The 17,827-nt window shown below is 30.2% G+C and overlaps 1 protein-coding gene and 1 non-coding gene across 2 annotated transcripts; both read right to left on the reverse strand.

The window, feature by feature from the left end:
- Positions 1-349: 349 nt before the first annotated feature.
- LOC25498254 (beta-amyrin 24-hydroxylase) lies at positions 350-3,179 on the reverse strand. Its single transcript, XM_013593138.3, has 2 exons — positions 2,139-3,179; positions 350-1,190 (listed from the first exon to the last, which is right to left on the reverse strand). The coding sequence occupies exons 1-2, from the start codon at positions 3,042-3,044 to the stop codon at positions 552-554; spliced, it is 1,545 nt and encodes a 514-aa protein (XP_013448592.1). The 5' UTR covers positions 3,045-3,179; the 3' UTR covers positions 350-551.
- Positions 3,180-17,003: 13,824 nt separating this feature from the next.
- Positions 17,004-17,122, reverse strand: LOC112416901 (U5 spliceosomal RNA). The gene has a single exon (XR_003007412.1). It is a non-coding gene; the product is annotated as a U5 spliceosomal RNA (small nuclear RNA).
- Positions 17,123-17,827: the final 705 nt, after the last annotated feature.

The following is a 17,827-nucleotide window of genomic DNA, read 5'->3' on the forward strand; positions in this document are numbered from 1 at the left end:
AGTCAAATTAGAAACATTTTAATCTAGGTTTTTTGTTTGCAAATTTACAAATTGAGAAACAGAGGAATATGAAGACACTTTTAAGTGTTTTACTTTGGAAATAGAAAGAAAGAAAAAGGAATATGAACACACTTGTAAGTATCTTTCTCAAAGAATAGTGTATTCACCTTTATCATAAATGTAAAGTAAAAGATATTGAATTATAAGTGATGAAATTAATATTAATTAGTGTGTATATTTGAAAAAGGTAATTAATCTTTACTTTAAAAAGTGAAATGCGTCGTTCATTTTGGGAATTTTTTTTTTTTACAAATAGGTCACTTAAAAGGATAGAGTAAAGAGTGAACACTTGTTATAAGAAACTCCATTAAATTTTTCTGTGCCAACATTAAAAGATAGAGAAGAATTGGATTACCTAATCACTTATTTTTATCCTGCCAAGAAGTTTTCACATACACTTCCGAATAACATAAAAACACAATAAAAATAAGATAACAATAATAATAATAATAATAACTTGAGAAATGAATTTGATTCTTGATCCAAATTCCTTAGGCAGAAGAGAATGGAACAAAATGTGGAACAGGCTTGCACTTCAATGGTTTAGCCAAAAACACAGTAACCCTTCCTACTTCAGACATATCAATATCATGACTCTTACCATCATTAACAACCCAATCAAAGCATTGTATCAAACTTGCAAGTGTTGCTTGTATAACAAGCAAAGCAAGTGAAGAACCAGGGCAACTTCTTCTCCCACTACCAAATGGTAAAAGTTGATAATATTGTCCCCTTACATCAATTTTACTCTTGCTAGGATCATCACTTTGTAAGAATCTTTCAGGGTTAAACACTAATGGATTGTCCCAATAGTTAGGATCTCTACCAATAGCCCATGCATTGATGAAAATCTTCGAAAATGCTGGAACATCGTATCCATCAACTTGGCAACTTCTTGTAGCTTCTCTAGCAAATATTGGTGTTGGGGGGTGCATTCTTAGAGTTTCCTTAACTACTGCTTGAAGATAAGGTAAGTTTGGTATATCAGATTCTTTGAAAAGCCTTTCTTTGCCAACAGTTGAGTCAATCTCTTCTCTTGCTTTCTTGAAAACATGTGGATTTCTTATTAGTTCTGCTAGTGCCCATTCTAATACACTTGCTGGTCCATTTGTTCCTGCAATGAACATGTCCTGTTGAACAAACACATTAAGCAATATGTTAAATATACCGTAAAATTAAGGGTCTTGCTAATGAGTGCCCTTAGGACATTGGTTAAGGAAGTAGTAAAAGAAAACTTTGTTTTGAAAATTTAACTTTTGCAGCGTAGACGATTAAAAATATAATGATTACACATTTTCCCATAAAAATTTACCTCTTTTGTCTTCTTAAATAATACTCTAACGGCACTTGTTGGTATTCGACTAAAACTAAAACAAGTAGATACAAATTTGTGTATCATAACACATGTATGGTCCCCTAAAAAAAAACACCTGAATGCACATATTACCAACTAGAGCCGATTTGGATTTCTTATTATAATTGTATGTGGTAGTTACAACTGCCAACCGTCCGATCGAAATAAACAGCCGAGATCGTATTATGCGGTAAAATGAGTTGAAATCTGAACCATTCGATCTTAAATCAACACTTGAGATAAGTTACAACATGGGACCGCATGAAAACACTACAGCAGCAGATCCAGGTCCCAATCCAAGTCCATATTTAGTATTGTACTAAATAAACTAGAAAACTTACAAGTCATTTTAGTAAATCCATAAATGAAAAATCTGTTTTAGAAAGTACTTCCAAAGTAATAAAGTACATAATTTTCTATACAAAAATTACCTCTTTTGATTCTTTAAAGAATATCATAACCTCTTAGTTTCTTAGTATTTTCCTAAAAAATATATTGATGTTATGTGACTAATTATATAGGCCATCCTACCCCATATTTCAAAAGATTTATATTGAGATCTACCTTGTATAACCTATCATATAATTAAAGGCATATATTCAATAAATTAACTATATCATTTCCTAAATAAGTTCACAAAGTTTACCAAATGAATCATCTAGTAAAAAAACATTATATAACAAACAAAATATTAAAAAAATATGAGGGATCAAAAAGTTCATACCAGAGCAAAAGCTTTAGCACTTTGTCTAGTGAGTTTACTTTCAGCACCATCATCAGCTTCAATCAAGTTCAACAAAATGTCAAAAAGATCCTTCTTCCTATCACTACCAGCACCTTCTTTAGCTCTAGCTTCTTCATGCTCCTTCAACACTTTCTCCATCATTACATCCATCTTATGATGTGTATCTTTATTCCTCTTCCCAAATCCTTGTAGATCTAAAGGCCTCATAAACCCAATAATATCACCTAAATTAAAAGCACCAAGAAGTTCACCAATTTCCCTAACAACTTTTCTCAATTGACCAACTTCATCATTCATCCCACTACTCTTTTTTCCCATAGTCATTCTAGAAATGATGTTATTAGTATGCCTAATAAGTTCGTGCCTCATTTCAATTGGTTTACCATTTTTAGATATTTCCAAAAGGGTCCCCATAAAACACTTTATTTCATCCTCACGAATGTGAACAAAGTGTTCAAGAGTTTTCCCACTAAGAAGCTCAGTCATACAAAGCTTCTTAAGAAACCTCCAATAATTTCCATAAGGTATGAAAAAATAATCAGCAGCACCATATGTTAAATTCTCACTTGCAATCATAATAGGTCTATTGGTAAATGACTCTTCACAAGTCTTTAAAATTTGTTTAGCACTTTCAGCAGTTGATGCAACTACTACATGTTGTGAACCTAGCATAATATGCATTAAAGGTCCATAACGATTTGAAAGTTTGTAAAGTGATTTATGAAGAAGTGATCTAAGATATGGTGCATGTCCTAAGATTGGAAATGAAATTGGTGGTCCAGGTGGTAATTTGTAACACACTGATTTCTTGAAAAGTGACCTAATGAAAATACTTGAAATGAACCATAATAGGAATAATACTACGTAGCCTTGGATTTCAAGCATGGTTGAGTACTTGATTTGGTAATTGGTGTGACAAAAAAGGACAATGTTGTCAATGCAAAATACCAAACACAACTCAACGTCTATGCTTAAGATGAATCTAAATTCTTGAACTATGATGGAACATAAATAGAAGAACAAATTTGACTTGGTCTAGTATGATTTTGAATGGTACTGTTGAGTGAAGTTAAGTTATTAATTTTTGCGATCCTCGTGGTCGAATATTATAATAAGAATGTTGCTTATGTGTCCCTCGTGGTACATAAAATAATTTCATGATTGCTGACGTTGTTTGTCAGCTAACGGTGTGTGATTGATACGTGTTTTTTATGTTTATTTATGGTAAATTGTTAAGATTTTGTTTTGTCTTGATGAATAAATGGTTGAGAATACTTGTATAATCCCAATGTTAATTTACACACTCGCAAATTATTTTAAAAATACATTTTTAATTGAGAAAGGCTAACAAATATCGTGAGAACATTGTTAGGAATTGCAACTTTTGCATAAAAAATGATGTATATATGACTTCGACGTATGTTTGATTTATATTTCTAATATAAATTTTCTTTTTATGTACTCCCTCCGATCAAATTTGTAAGTAAAAATCAGCATTTTAAATTCATTGAATAATCAATGTATCTGGTCACATTTATATGTCATATATATTAGTTATTCAATGTACCTAAAAAGTTTTTTTTGCTTATAAATGTTACCAGAGAGTATTCTTTAAACAAAATATTTATGACACTTGTTAGTATGATCCCGGGTTGAAAACCGCAAGTTTTTGATCTCGGGTTCTAATTTTGAATTTTCCACTTCTTAATATTTATTGTGTGTTTCTTCTCGCCTCTAAACTATTCGATTAAAAGTAATAATAAATACATTTAAATCTAAAATAATAATTATAATATTTAAATCTAAATATTTTGGACGCCTACTAGGAAAAGATTCTTATGGTAGTAGGCAAAAAGAAAACATGTCTACAATGACATATTATTTTGTTGTATTTACTTGGCTTTTATAGTTATGTTTTATTCTTCAAAAAAAAATAGGTATGTTTTAAAATTGATATTATGACATAAAAAAAAATCAGTTAGATATGTCAATGAAAAAAATCAGTTAGATATAAATGAAAAGTTAATTTACACAATTTACAGTTAGCATGCTCATTAATCTGTCAGATTCTGAGTTGTTCAAACTTCAAACAACTTGAAAAATAATTAAATTTTATTAACCATGGGAGTTCAACCATTTCTTTAATATTTCTAATAAAGAAATGAAAAGAAAAATAAATATGAAAATTATATATGTTCAAATTCAGTGATATTTTGACAAAAAATTATATAATTTTCCTAGCTTTCGGTTACTCGGTCGGTCGTTACATTATGATTTTGTCAATAATTCTAACATTATTTTTTCCTTAAAAAAAATATTATTTTTCCTTCAAAAAATTTTAACATTATTTGGAAAATAAATTGGAACTTTTTTTTCGTAAAAAATATCTTCAAATTTGGAACAATTATTGACGCCTCATGCTATCGACAAATACATTTTTAACAAGAGTAGTGTTATTTGAACAATCATATAAGACAACTTTTGTAACAACTTATTTTTTCTCTCTTTTCATTGATCAAAAACAATGGAGAGAGAAAAAGGAAGAGGGAGAATAAAAGGATAATGTGAGTTTAAGAGAGAAAGTTGTGAGAAAATAATTGTACAAATATCATTTCTCTTTTAACAATCTGCCCTTCATGTGGATTCAGATCCCACAAATTAATCAATCAAAAAGAACCTAAGCTGAAAAGCATAAACTAAACAACAATCATCCTAGTTGTGAAACCCCGATACTTCAAAATGGATGACGTATCGTATCCCCTGTGTATCATGCACTGATACATGCCCGATACTTCCTGATATGTATCGGGTGAGTATCCAAATATTAAATTTTATTTTTTAAGAAAATAATTTTCCGATGCGCACGAATTCTTGTGTTTTTTATATTATTTTGATTTCTATTTTTTTTTTTTTTTTGTAAAAAATAAGAATAAAAACATTATATTACTATAATATATATACATTTCCTTTATCTTTCTTTGGTGCCAGTACGACCCACACCATACCACAGAAACAATTTCATCTTCCCCTTTCTAAAAAATTAGGGTTTCAACTTTTTCTTCCAAAATGGTTGCCTTCCACTTTGGATATAGTGCTTCTTTCTTGGATCGATATAATATAACACTAGCAATGTTCCTTTTGGATATAGTATAACATTGATGTATGGTGCTCTTTTTTGTATATTTTGAGTATGTAATTGACTAATCACCACTCTCTTAATTGTCAATATTATTTATATTTTTGTTAATGTGCTACGAGTCTAGTTTCTTGTGTTTGTTAATATATTTGCATATTAAAAAAAAGGTCATATATATATATACATACATATATATATATATATATATATATATATATATATATATATTATATATTTAATTATATAATTTTTTTATTAACGTATCTCAGCCGTATCGTATCTTGATTTTTGAAATTTTCCCGTATCGACGTATCGGTGCAGTATCGTATCTGTATCGTATCTCGTATCCAGGCTTCACAGCATCCTAGGGATGGTAATCTGCAACAAATCAAATATCATAAAAATAGCATTAATGCGAGCAACACATTGCTCATAAAAGAGGATTTATATTTATCTCGAGAGATTTTATCAAGAATTGATTAAGAAAAAGTTTTAGCCAATTAAATTTATTATTTTTTGGAAATCAATGGAGATAATAGTGAGTAATTAAGGAAAGGTGTTAATAAATACACTGTCTCGAAATTTTTTTGATAAAATTTATCACTGCATCTATCATTTCCCCTCATAAAACTATAATAAAGTGGGATCATGATCGCAACTCATAATTACAAAAGCATCAACACATAAATTTTCTTCTAATAACGAATGAAATACATTGATTTTTCCACTTCATAGCACTTAATTAACTAATTTTCTTATTTTAGAAAATTACTCAATTTTTGCTCAAAAAGAAAATTACTCAATTTACCGTAAAAAAATAATAAAAATCTTACAAATTGTAAAAAGTTTAGTTATTAGAACAATTAATTCCTCTAAAAAATCATTTGTTAAATATTACTTATAGTTTTTTTAATGGAAATATAATTTACAAATGAATTTTTTTTTAAGAAACTAAAATAAGATATATTAACAACGGCGGTAGAGGTTTTCCAGTACAAGGTGTACCAAGAAACTCACCCCAAAAAACTAACCGTCAATACAAAGTATATACAAAACAAAGGTTATTCGATACCCAAACAATTCATAGGGTCCGACCACCATCTCTGAGAACCGTACACAAACATGACGTTATTAGCTTTCAGCCACCAATAGTGAAATTTACAAATGAAAATGATATGATTTAAAACAAAATTTCTAAATAAACTTCAAAAATATATATGAAGATAATAAGAAATTACATGTTTTATTAGAAAAATTTAAATTGATGCCATATACACGAAAATGACATTCGATTTCGTAATAAATGTGTCTCATATGTTTCATGTAGAATGATGAAAAATCATTTCCGAATTTAATAAAATGAAGAGAGTGCATCAGATCATTTATCACGCTCGGTGCATGTAGAATAACTGGAACGTGGATAAAGGCAAATATATATGCACCACACATGAGATGATCCAACTCGAATCGATGTAGACTTTGTTTAGGAAAAATAGTTGATAGCTAGATATTTAGCTCATAGTTTTTATTTTTATTATTATTATTTTGAACTTCAGACCTTATAAATGTAATGCATTGTTCCTATCAACTTAGTTAAGTTCATAAGAACCCAACTTCCATCAGCTGATAAATATAAAAAGACATTTTAATATCATTATTTTTTATGAAAACGTGGTAATCTAATCAATGAAGATTACTTGAAAAATCCAATTTTTCTTTTTCAAGATTAGCATTTAGTTTATTCTTTTTAACCCAAAAACAACATACGCTTTTCTATTGTTGTTAAATAATATTAATTTCGGTTTTGTATATAAGAAACAATTGACTTTTTAAATTCATTGAATAATTGACGTATCTAGTCTAAAAAAAAAACTCTAGAGTATAGTTAAGGAAAATTTTATAGCAGAAAATATACATGCAACACGATATATATATGTGTGTGTGTGAAAATGGGATTCCACAGTAATCAAACATTGGATGGATTAAAGTATTTATGTATTTTACTATATATAATTCATTTTATGTATAATTTTTCTATAGCATTGCATTTGAAAAAAAACAAAAAAAAAATTAAGTCTCCAGTCGTAATTAAGTGCAGCTGATTCTTCATCCGTAGCGGTAGTTAACTACCGCTGAGCTGCATGTCAGGAAAATAAAATTGCAGAAAATGGCTCAAATGGAAACGACTTTAACAATGCAATTCCTGTTTTTTGACGTCAAATATGTGTAGAAACCTTCTAGCAATCCATCTACAATGATTTGGAACCAAAATTTGAAGAAAAAAATTTGAAAGAGGGATTTTTTTTTGAGGTATGGTGATGATGTAAGGTGATGAGTGAATAGGGAGGTAGGGTTGTACTGGTTTTGGGGGAAATCGTGACGGTTCTTAATTACCGTTGGGGCTCAGCGGTAGTTAACTACCGCGGGGTATTTTAGACATTTCCATGTGTTATTAGAAACTTCTTGAAGTCAGAAAAGCAATTTTCAACATTTTTCATGAGGCTTTTTTTAACACAAAAAAACGCTTAGAAATAATTTCACAAACTTCACTCAAATATAAAGGGTTTCATGAACATCAATATCAATCCAATAATACCTATCCGACCTGTCTTCTTGGGTCTCTCCTTGCGCTTTTTCCTTGTTGGGTGCGCTTGGTATGGCGGGTCCCTTTCTGGGGGCCTTTTGGGTGTTTTTTCTTTTTCTTGGTGTGTTGTTCGGTTGGTGCCGCTGGGGTTCTCCTCCTCCCTAGTGCTGTGTGTGGGGTATCTTTTGGCATCATGTTGGTGTATTTGTACAATTTTACTTTTTTCGTTATATATATATTTTGCCATTCAAAAAAAAATCCAAAATATTTTGACTATTACTTTTTCCACCCTATGTGTTACTCGCGCACCCTGTATATTTCTCAAAATACTCTTTGGATTTTATAATCCGAATTTGATTCCCATAAATTTTCGGATTATATAATATGAAAATTCCTTTTACCAGAATTTAAATACACTTTGATTTATTTTATATTATTAAGATTTCAAAACCATAAAATAAATGCAAATATAAACAAAAATAAAGGTACAAAAATAATACACATAAAATCTCATTTTATTATTATATTGATACATTTACACTAAGGTATGTTTCTTGTGGTAAAGCAAAATTTGTGGGGTAAAGCTTGGAGAAATAGATGGTTGGGGAGAGGGGTTATGGGGTAAGGTATGTTTCTTGTCTAAGGCGAAAGAGACTTTGATGGTCAACCTTACACCAAAACAAATCATCATGACACCCAGACAAACTGCATTTCTTTGCAGTGCATTGTCATTCACATTGACCGTTCATACAATCCCTGAGTTTTCAAATAGTCCTATTTTTATGAAAAGCCAACGATAGAAACATATTGTTGCAGAAGGATGAGGGGAAAGGGAAAGAGAGTGTGAGATGATGGTGTGAGAAATAGTGAAGGTTTGAAGGCTATTTATAAGGAAAACAAATTGTGCATAGAGTGTAACTATTCTTAATGCTGAGTCAAAAAACGTGTTTCAAAGGGGTTTTAGCAGCCATTAATGGCGGTAAAAACCTTTGAAAACGTGTTTTATTTGGTGTAGACCACCGACCAAAAAACACTGACTTTGTTCAGATTATATAAATTGAATTCCTACACATGGTTTTCAGATTATATAATCCGAATTTATTCGATACAGGTGAAAAATAAAGGAAACTATGTACCTTATGTAGGGTGAGAAATATTTCGGATTATATAATCCGAAACATTTTTTTTTTCTGTGGTCCACATTGTACCGACAATTTATGTGGTCCAGGACGTCAGAGATCTCTATAAATATGTGTCCCTGTTTTCATAACCAGAAACCACACAAAAAAAAAAAAAAACATGGAAAACTTTGTCCTTGATCTTAACACCAAGCTAATTGTAGTTTTCCTAAATCTAAACTTTTATATTGGACCTACTTTCTAATGACAAGTTTCTCTTAAGTGTATCACAGTTTCTCTCAAAATCATTTAGTGTGTTCCTCTAGCAACCACGCCTATTCTCATGGTTGATTGCTATTAGAATCCTTGAAAAACGAAACTTTATGTGTCTCAAGGTTTGCTACACTATTCTCATGTTTCGCAATCCTTGTTTAATTTCACTTGTTCCAATATCAAAGCTCCGCGTTCGCTTTATGAATTGATATTTGTGATGATGAATTAACAAATACTCTCCGCATTCGCTTTATGAGTTTGGTATTTGTTAATTCATTATAAAAACGGTGAAATACTAACCCTCCGCGTTCGCTTTATGAGTTAGGGTTTATGGTTTGGTTTGATTAGGATTACGTCATTAGACTTATCCAAGAATCCCAAGAGAAGAAGAGTCTACTAACTCATGTTCATCGTCGACATAGAAGAGAAGAAGAATAACATAAATAAAATAACAAGAAAATAAAGGAACAAATTTTATTAAGAAAACAATTGTCACTATTGAATTCTAAGAACAAAAGATGATTTTACAAACTAGATGGATGCTCTATTTATAGTCTAACATTGACTTGAGCCCCAAGAATAAATCACTAAAGTGTTGCACAAGAAATCATGGGCTCTAGGCCAGAAATACTAAAATATGCAGCTTTGTCGAAGAAGCAAAAGCAACAAAAGGGTAAAATGGAGCGCGCCACTTTCATATTATTGTACGAGATCTTCAAATTCTTTGCATAAGATATTTTGGTATGAGATCTTCATATTTTTGACATGAATCTTTGCACCAGATATTTTTGTATGAGATCTTCATATTTTTGGCACGAATCAGCTCCAATTATCCTTTCTTTTGCTCCAAGACTCCATCTTTCAAATATTTGTTTCTAAAATAAAATAACTTGCAATTGAAGTAAAATAGTTCTAGAAGGAAATAAAAATGTATTAAATCTAAATAAAATAAACTTAAATATTAAATAAAAGACACTAATTAACGACTCATTATTGACTCATCACCACCCCATCTATTAAGGATCCCCACTGATGTCACCCTCTCTAGGATGAAGGGTCAGCTTAATCAAATCAACCTTCAACTCAACTCAACTACAGAGACACACAAAGGGTGGATGGTGTTGAGTATTGACGTTTGTCGACCGACTCAGTCGGGAGTGTGCGGTTCAGTCGGTTGAAACTCGTGAACGACAGCGACGTGAGAACCATGTTCTCGATCTTTGGTTAGTAGTATAGTACTAGAGGGTTGATTGAGTTGGACGCTTCGTTGGTCAGATCTCTTGAACAAATTCAACAAAGTTTGATCCGACCCAGAAACTACGAAGAGATTAGGGCACTAATGTACGCACCACACGAAGACATTAATTTAGATGATATGTGATGATGTGCTATGTTTTATTTAATTACGGGTTTTATGTTGTTTTTATTACGTGTTAGTTATATGTTGTTGAATTAAATTGTTTTATTATGTTTTAAATAATATATATTATTTAAATTTTCATTATGTTTTACTTTACGCCAAAGATGTTCATTTAAACACTAAAATAGTCTGAATTCAACTCAATTTTATAGACTCTTCAAAAAAAAAAACTCAATTTTATAGAGTGTAAGTACACTCTGGATTATATAATCCGAATTTAACCAGGGTGTAAGTTAAATTCGGATTATATAATCCAAATTTAACTGGGGGACATCTACTTACTATATATAAAATATAAATCCCTATGATTTTACCATTTTACCCCTAAAAGGGGCATTTTTGTAATTTCCTATTGATGGGGGTGTGGTTAGTGCCACCTCATCATTTTTATGGTGCATTTCCCATTTTGCCCTCACCATTTTATTTAATTATTTTATAATTTTTATATTTTTAATAACTTACTATTTTTCAATTTTTTCACCCAAATTCAGTTGCTTCTACATTGCCATTGTGGGAGATTAAGCTATCGTTTGACCCGACTTTTTTCCAACTTCTCTACATTTTAAGAAGTTAGGTCAAACACACTATCAATTATTTTAATTTCAATATTGTTTAATCATCACAACCTCACAAATATTTTTATTCACACTGTCATTTAATGATACCAAATACTTTTATTTCCTTTCTTATAGTTACACACACACATTAACGTTTAGAGTAATATTTTATGTCCGTCTATTTGTGTTTTTGTTAGGCTGATGCATATAATTTTTTTTAGTGTTGCTTGGTTGAGTGCTACCTCACCGATTTTTTTTAACTATTTTCCAATTTTTATATTTTTAAAAACTTTTAACTATTTTTCAATTTTTTATTTTTAACTATTTTCCAATTTTTTTTCTCCCAAATTCAGTTGCTTCTACACTGCCGTTGTTGGAGATTAAGATAGTGTTTGATCCGATTTTTTTTTACTTCTCTACATTTTTAAGGAGAAGTTAGATCAAACACAATATCAATTAAGTACTTACTAGAAAGGGGACTTTTTTTTAATGCATAAAATTGAATGGAATGAGCTTTGGTCAAAAGTTGTTGAATGTTACTTTAAAAAACTACTTCTCGACAATATTTTGCACAAGCACCTCTTTTCAACTCACGCTGGGAACCTTTTCTTTTATTTTTTAATATTATATTTCAATATGTTTTCTTTTCATTTAACTTTATTTTATTTTATTTTTTTGAACCGTTCCATTTAATTTTATTATCTTTTTTCAAAAAAAATATTATTATCTTTTTATCACTTATATATTTAATTCCAATATTGTTTAATCATTACAACCTCACAAATATTTTTATTCACGCTGTCATTTAATGATACCAAATATTTTTATTTCCTTTCTTCAACCTCACGAATATACACACACACACATTCAAGTTTAAAGTAATATTTTATGTCCGTCTGTCTGTTTTTTGTTAGGCTAATGCATATAATTTTTTTTAGTATTGCTTGGTTGAGTGCTACCTCACCGATTCTTTTTTAACTATTTTCAATTTTTCATATTTTTAAAAACTTTTAACTATTTTCCAATTTTTTTATTTTTAACTATTTTCTAAAAAAAATTCTCCCAAATTTAGTTGCTTCTACACTGCCGTTATGGGAGATTAAGATATTATTTGATCCGGTTTTTTTTCAACTTCTCTACATTTTTTAAGGAGAAGTTAGGCCAAGTACAATATCAATTTAGTACTTACTAAAAAAGGTACTTTTTTTAATGCATAAAATTGAAGGGAATGAACTTTGGCCAAAAGTTGTTGAATGCTACTTCAAAAAACTACTTCTCGACAATTTATTTCACAAGCATCTCTCTTCATTTTCTAATATTATATTTCAATATGTTTTTTTCTTCCATTTAATTTTTATTTAGCCGTTACATTTAATTTTTTTAAGGAGGTTCCATTTAATTTTATTACCTTTTTTTCAAAGAAATTTTATTATCTTTTTATCACTTATATATTTAATTTCAATATCGTTTAATCATAACAACCTTACAAATATTTTTATTCACGCTATCATTTAATGATACAAAATATTTTTATTTTCTTTCTTCAACCACGCAAATATACAGACACACATATTAGCGTTTAGAGTAATACTTTATGTGTGTCTGTTTTTTTGTTACGCTAATTGCGTATAATTTTTATAAAATTTTGATTTTAATTAAAAGTAAAATTGTAGATATCTTTTCTTCATAAAAGGTAGAGATGCCTAAAAAATTATGCTTATCTTATATATATATATATATATTGCACTTTTATATCGTAACAAACTATGCATATCTTTTTCTTATCAAAAAAACTAAACATTGCTAAATAGAAAAGGTATTATTTTTTATTTTGTCAACATCAGATGATAGAATTTTGTATAAGTTTGATAATGACCCGAAAGATGTCTTTCCTTATGTAGTGGGAATATAGTTGATGTAACACTATGGAAAAAATATTCCGTAGCTTTATCATTTACCATCTATTTTACCTTGAGTTCTTTGCTTCCATTTTGTATTCAATGGCAACCCAAATATATGTAAAAATTGGTCAGGTTCGAGGCTGCTCGTCAACCTACATCATCCGGTTGTTGAGAAGTTTAAGACTTAGTAAGTTTGCATTATGATTTCACAATACAGTGTTAGAATAAGTTATTATTTCACAATCCGATTTGATTGGTTTTTGACCATGTTTATAGAATTGTTGTCGTGACCTTAACACTTCTCAAGCTCAAAGTCAAAGATTCAGTTAGAACTTAAGTCAGAATTCGACTTCTTCTCAACGTACTTCGTACAACGATTTTTCCAAACTGTCTCAGGTTAGGCCAATTGCTGAATTTATAAATTTAGTCAATGTCTGCTTTTTTTACACAAACATGCTTTGAGTTTTTTTTACGCACAAATTAAAGGTATTATTTTCTATTTTGTCAGCATCAGATGATAGAATTTTGTATAAGTTTGATAATGACCCGAAAGATGTCTTTCCTTATGTAGTGGGAATATAGTTGATGTAACACTATGGAAAAAAAAATACTCCGTAGCTTTATCATTTACCATCTATTTTACCTTGAGTTCTTTGCTTCCATTTTGTATTCAATGGCAACCCAAATATATGTAACAATTGGTCAGGTTCGAGGCTGTTCGTCAACCTACATCATCCGATTGTTGAGAAGTTTAAGACTTAGTAAGTTTCCATTATGATTTCACAATATAGTGTTAGAGTAACTTATTATTTCACAATCCGATTTGATTGTTTTTTGACCATGTTTCTTGAATTGTTGTCATGACCTTAACACTTCTCAAGCTCAGAGTCAAAGATTCAGTTAGAACTTAAGTCAGAATTCGACTTCTTCTCAACGTACTTCGTACAACGATTTTTCCAAACTGTCTCAGGTTAGGCCAATTGCTGAATTTATAAATTTAGTCAATGTCTGCTTTTTTTATGCACAAACATGCTTTGAGTTTTTTTTACGCACAAATTAAAAATACATATTGCATTATTTTTTATTTCATGTGCATAATTTATGTTAGGAAACATACTGCATCACTATTTGGAAAACAACTAAATTCAATCATAACCAGTTTGGATTGTATTATGAAAGTTGCACCAAATGTTCGATGACATAAATGTCAAATGGTGCTAGCTATATATGCACATGCGGAAGTGATGCTTAATTTCCATTTGTTTCAACAATGTTAATTGGTCAACGGGGTACATATAATCATGCACATGCATGAATTTATCTAGACTTTATAGGAAGATAAACTAGAAATCATGCTACATTTTCTTTAGCTTAAAATCAGTTATGCTACCTTTATTTTATAAATTATATGTAACTATATTCGCATACATCTTATCAATGTAAATATGCATTAGACTAATATTGCAGTTATTTTCCTCTTTAGCATTTCCCAAACGAGGTGTCAAAAACAATTTTGAAAGGGAAGCGCAAAACAATCACTCTCATTGATGACCAGACACAGAGACAATATAATTGTCACCTCATTACCGCCGATAGAGCAAGCTATGAAAATTACTTGGGTGGCCAGTGATTCAATTTATGCAGATAACGAGTGATGGAAGAAGGTGGTAAGCTCATCTTTAATCTCGAAAAGTCATAGAAGAACTTGCAAATTAACTTCTACTATTTTGACGTATCGCTTTGGACTGTAGTTGTAAACTATCTTGACTTTGGGATGTCATTTGTTCTTTTCATTTTGTCTGATGTAAATATTGGCAAAAATCTCTTTTTCGTTAGTCTATGAAACTTGCAATCTCTTTTATAAACCTAACTATTATGTAACGTTAATCTGCACATTGTTGGTTCCTTCTTTGGTGCCAATTAGTATCATGTTAATGGTAATATGTTTTCCTAATCTCTTGAACAAAATAAAACATGCTCTTTTCCTATAGTAAATCTTTATAATGCTTTGGGAAATGTTTTAGAAATATATATATATATATATATATATATATATATATATATAACTTCTAATTAACACTGCAATTTGTTTTGTACCTAGCACTTCTCAAATGAGATATCAATGACATTTTTAAAAGGAACACGGAAAACAATCACATTCATCGACAAACAAGCTCAAAAAAGGTATAAGTGTCGTTTGATAATCGCAAAGAGAGCAAGTTACAAAAAATACTTAGGCGGCCATGGTTCAAATTTTGCCGAGAACATATGTTAGAGGTAGTGATAAGTTAATTTTTGATCTAGATAAGCCACCTAAAAATATGCACGTTCAAGTCGTTTCCAAATAAAAATTTGGTGTTCATGATCCGCACTTTCAACGGATCACCTTAACTCTAATTCTAGACTAGATTATCTTCACTCACAGATGCTACTTCTTTGCTTGATTTCATTTGATGTAAATGTGTTTCAATCATTTTTTTGGTAACTCTATAACAATAACACTCTTTTTTATAATTTTGGATAATATGTAAATTCACACATCATTGGTTCCAATTGTTTTCAACCTAAATATTATGTCAATTCATAATCTCATAAACTGGTTATATGCTCTCTTAATCAGCCCATACATATTTTATGATGAATCACAATGTTCCGTCGTTTTAACATCTCTTCTTTCGAATAATTTTTTTATCGAATACGTTATTGAACCCGTGCAAAGCATGGGCTTATAACTAGTTTCAGATATATAATCCAAGACCACCTTAATTTGTTTCCATCGGATTCATGGTATGGAAATAATTCGAGTTCAACTCAATTTTATAGAGCGTAAGTACACTTCGGATTATATAATCCGAATTTAACTAGGGCGTAAGTGAAATTTGAATTATATAATTCAAATTTAACTAGGGGAAATTTCGGATATATAATCCAAGATCACCTTAATTTGTTTCCATCGGATTCATGGTGTCGAAATATTTTTTAGAAGAAAAGTATATGCTTCCGACGGTTAATTATTTAATCGAGTTGCTGTAAAAATTATTATCAATGAATAATTTTGTGACTTATTTATCTATTTGGAGATTTATCTGTTATGAGTTGAGTTACGTCGATGTAGATAATTTCTCGAGAGTGAGTTGAATTTATATGATTCTAATTGGTGAGATATATTCAAGGGTATGAGAGGTTTTGAGTGGATGAGATTAAACCTTATTCTTTTAATGAAAATCTTTGAGACCAAGTTTGATTAACGGGTGTGTTTTAAATAGAAAAAGTAAAAAAACAATTTCTCCATTTCCTTGATGAACTTGTATCCCTCTCTTTCCCTCATGGTTTCACTTTTTCATTTCCTCTTATCCTTGTTAGAGAATATTGTGTTGGTGAATTTGAGCTAGTAAACTAACTTGGAGATTTGAGATAATTCGAGCAAGATATATATCTAGTGCAAGATTAGGGTTTCCTTGGCCAAATGTTAGTATTGTATGGGTGAAGAGACTTTCAAAACGTCTTCTCCAAGTCTTTATGGTATTGGTATGGTTTGATCCAAAAAAGAATTCATCTCCATTGTTGCCTGTTGGTGTTGGTAGAAAGAAAAGCTAAGATATAAAGATCAAGTTAGAGTTGAAGAAAGTGATAGGAAGGAGAGAGTCTAGTTTGGTATTTAAGGTTCTATTGATACTGGTTAGATAGAGGTAACAACTATAGTTGCAAAGTTTCTACCAAAAAAAAAAATTATTGTTGCAAACATAACTAAATATTTTTTGGTGAACAAACTATAGTTGCAAGATTCCTCTCAAAAAGAAAAATTAAGTTTCAAAACTAAAACTAAGACAAAATCTTCGAAATACACTTGTGGAGCTAATCCAAAAAGGAAAACTCCGTCCAAAAATAGGTGTATGCCGTTTTAAGCTGCAAGCACACGGAATTCTTTAGTAAAAGGCGAAAGAATTATTCGCTCTGTGATTACAACGCGGCTGCATGACTTTGTTCAGACACGATATTTCCACATTTATAGCATCTGTCTATTGTATCAGGCACTTGTGTGACGCACGTAGCTTTTGTTGTATGTTATGTCCAAAAATAATCTTGATTCACAGCAGTTAGCAAACATCTATCGCTGTTTTTTGTATAATATTTCCATCGCATGCAATTATTTTTCTTGGGTAGCTCAACTAGTTTGAGCTAAGGGATTAAAAGAGTTGAGGATTTTAAGGTTCAAGTTCAAGTCTTAACAAGGAGGAAAAAATACTACTAACATTTGCAATTAAAAAAAAATATGTATACTTCATGATTTACAAGTTTAATGGCTCACCAATGAAAGCATTTCAAATTATAGTTATCCTTTCGGTTTTCACCATTTTTCTGCTTATTTTCATGCACTGATATGAATCGATAATTATTTGAATATTTCCATATATTAAGTTTTGTGTATCTGTATATTTTAAGTTTTGATGTTTTAGCTCTTGACACAAGTTTTAAGGAGTAATTAAAGTATATTCCAACAAGGGTAAACTTGATAAAACAATAATAAATTCACTAAAACATCAAAAATTTTGGAATATAGTTGAAGTTCTAAAACATCAACAAAAAAAAGGAATAGAGGGAGTATTATTCACTTGTGGAGCTGATCTCATTGAAGGAGATTGGATAAATATAGTAATTGCATTAGAGCATTTGGAATA

Source organism: Medicago truncatula, chromosome 7 (genome assembly GCF_003473485.1).
Source record: "Medicago truncatula cultivar Jemalong A17 chromosome 7, MtrunA17r5.0-ANR, whole genome shotgun sequence".
Classification (NCBI taxonomy): Eukaryota; Viridiplantae; Streptophyta; class Magnoliopsida; order Fabales; family Fabaceae; genus Medicago; species Medicago truncatula.

Excerpts from the sequence above, each read along its gene's own strand:
- LOC25498254 (XM_013593138.3), bottom strand. The coding sequence starts at position 3,044 with ATGCTTGAAATCCAAGGCTACGTAGTATTATTCCTATTATGGTTCATT. Across the intron at positions 1,191-2,138 it reads GTGCTAAAGCTTTTGCTCTG|GACATGTTCATTGCAGGAAC; the intron begins GTATGAACTTTT and ends TTTGTTCAACAG.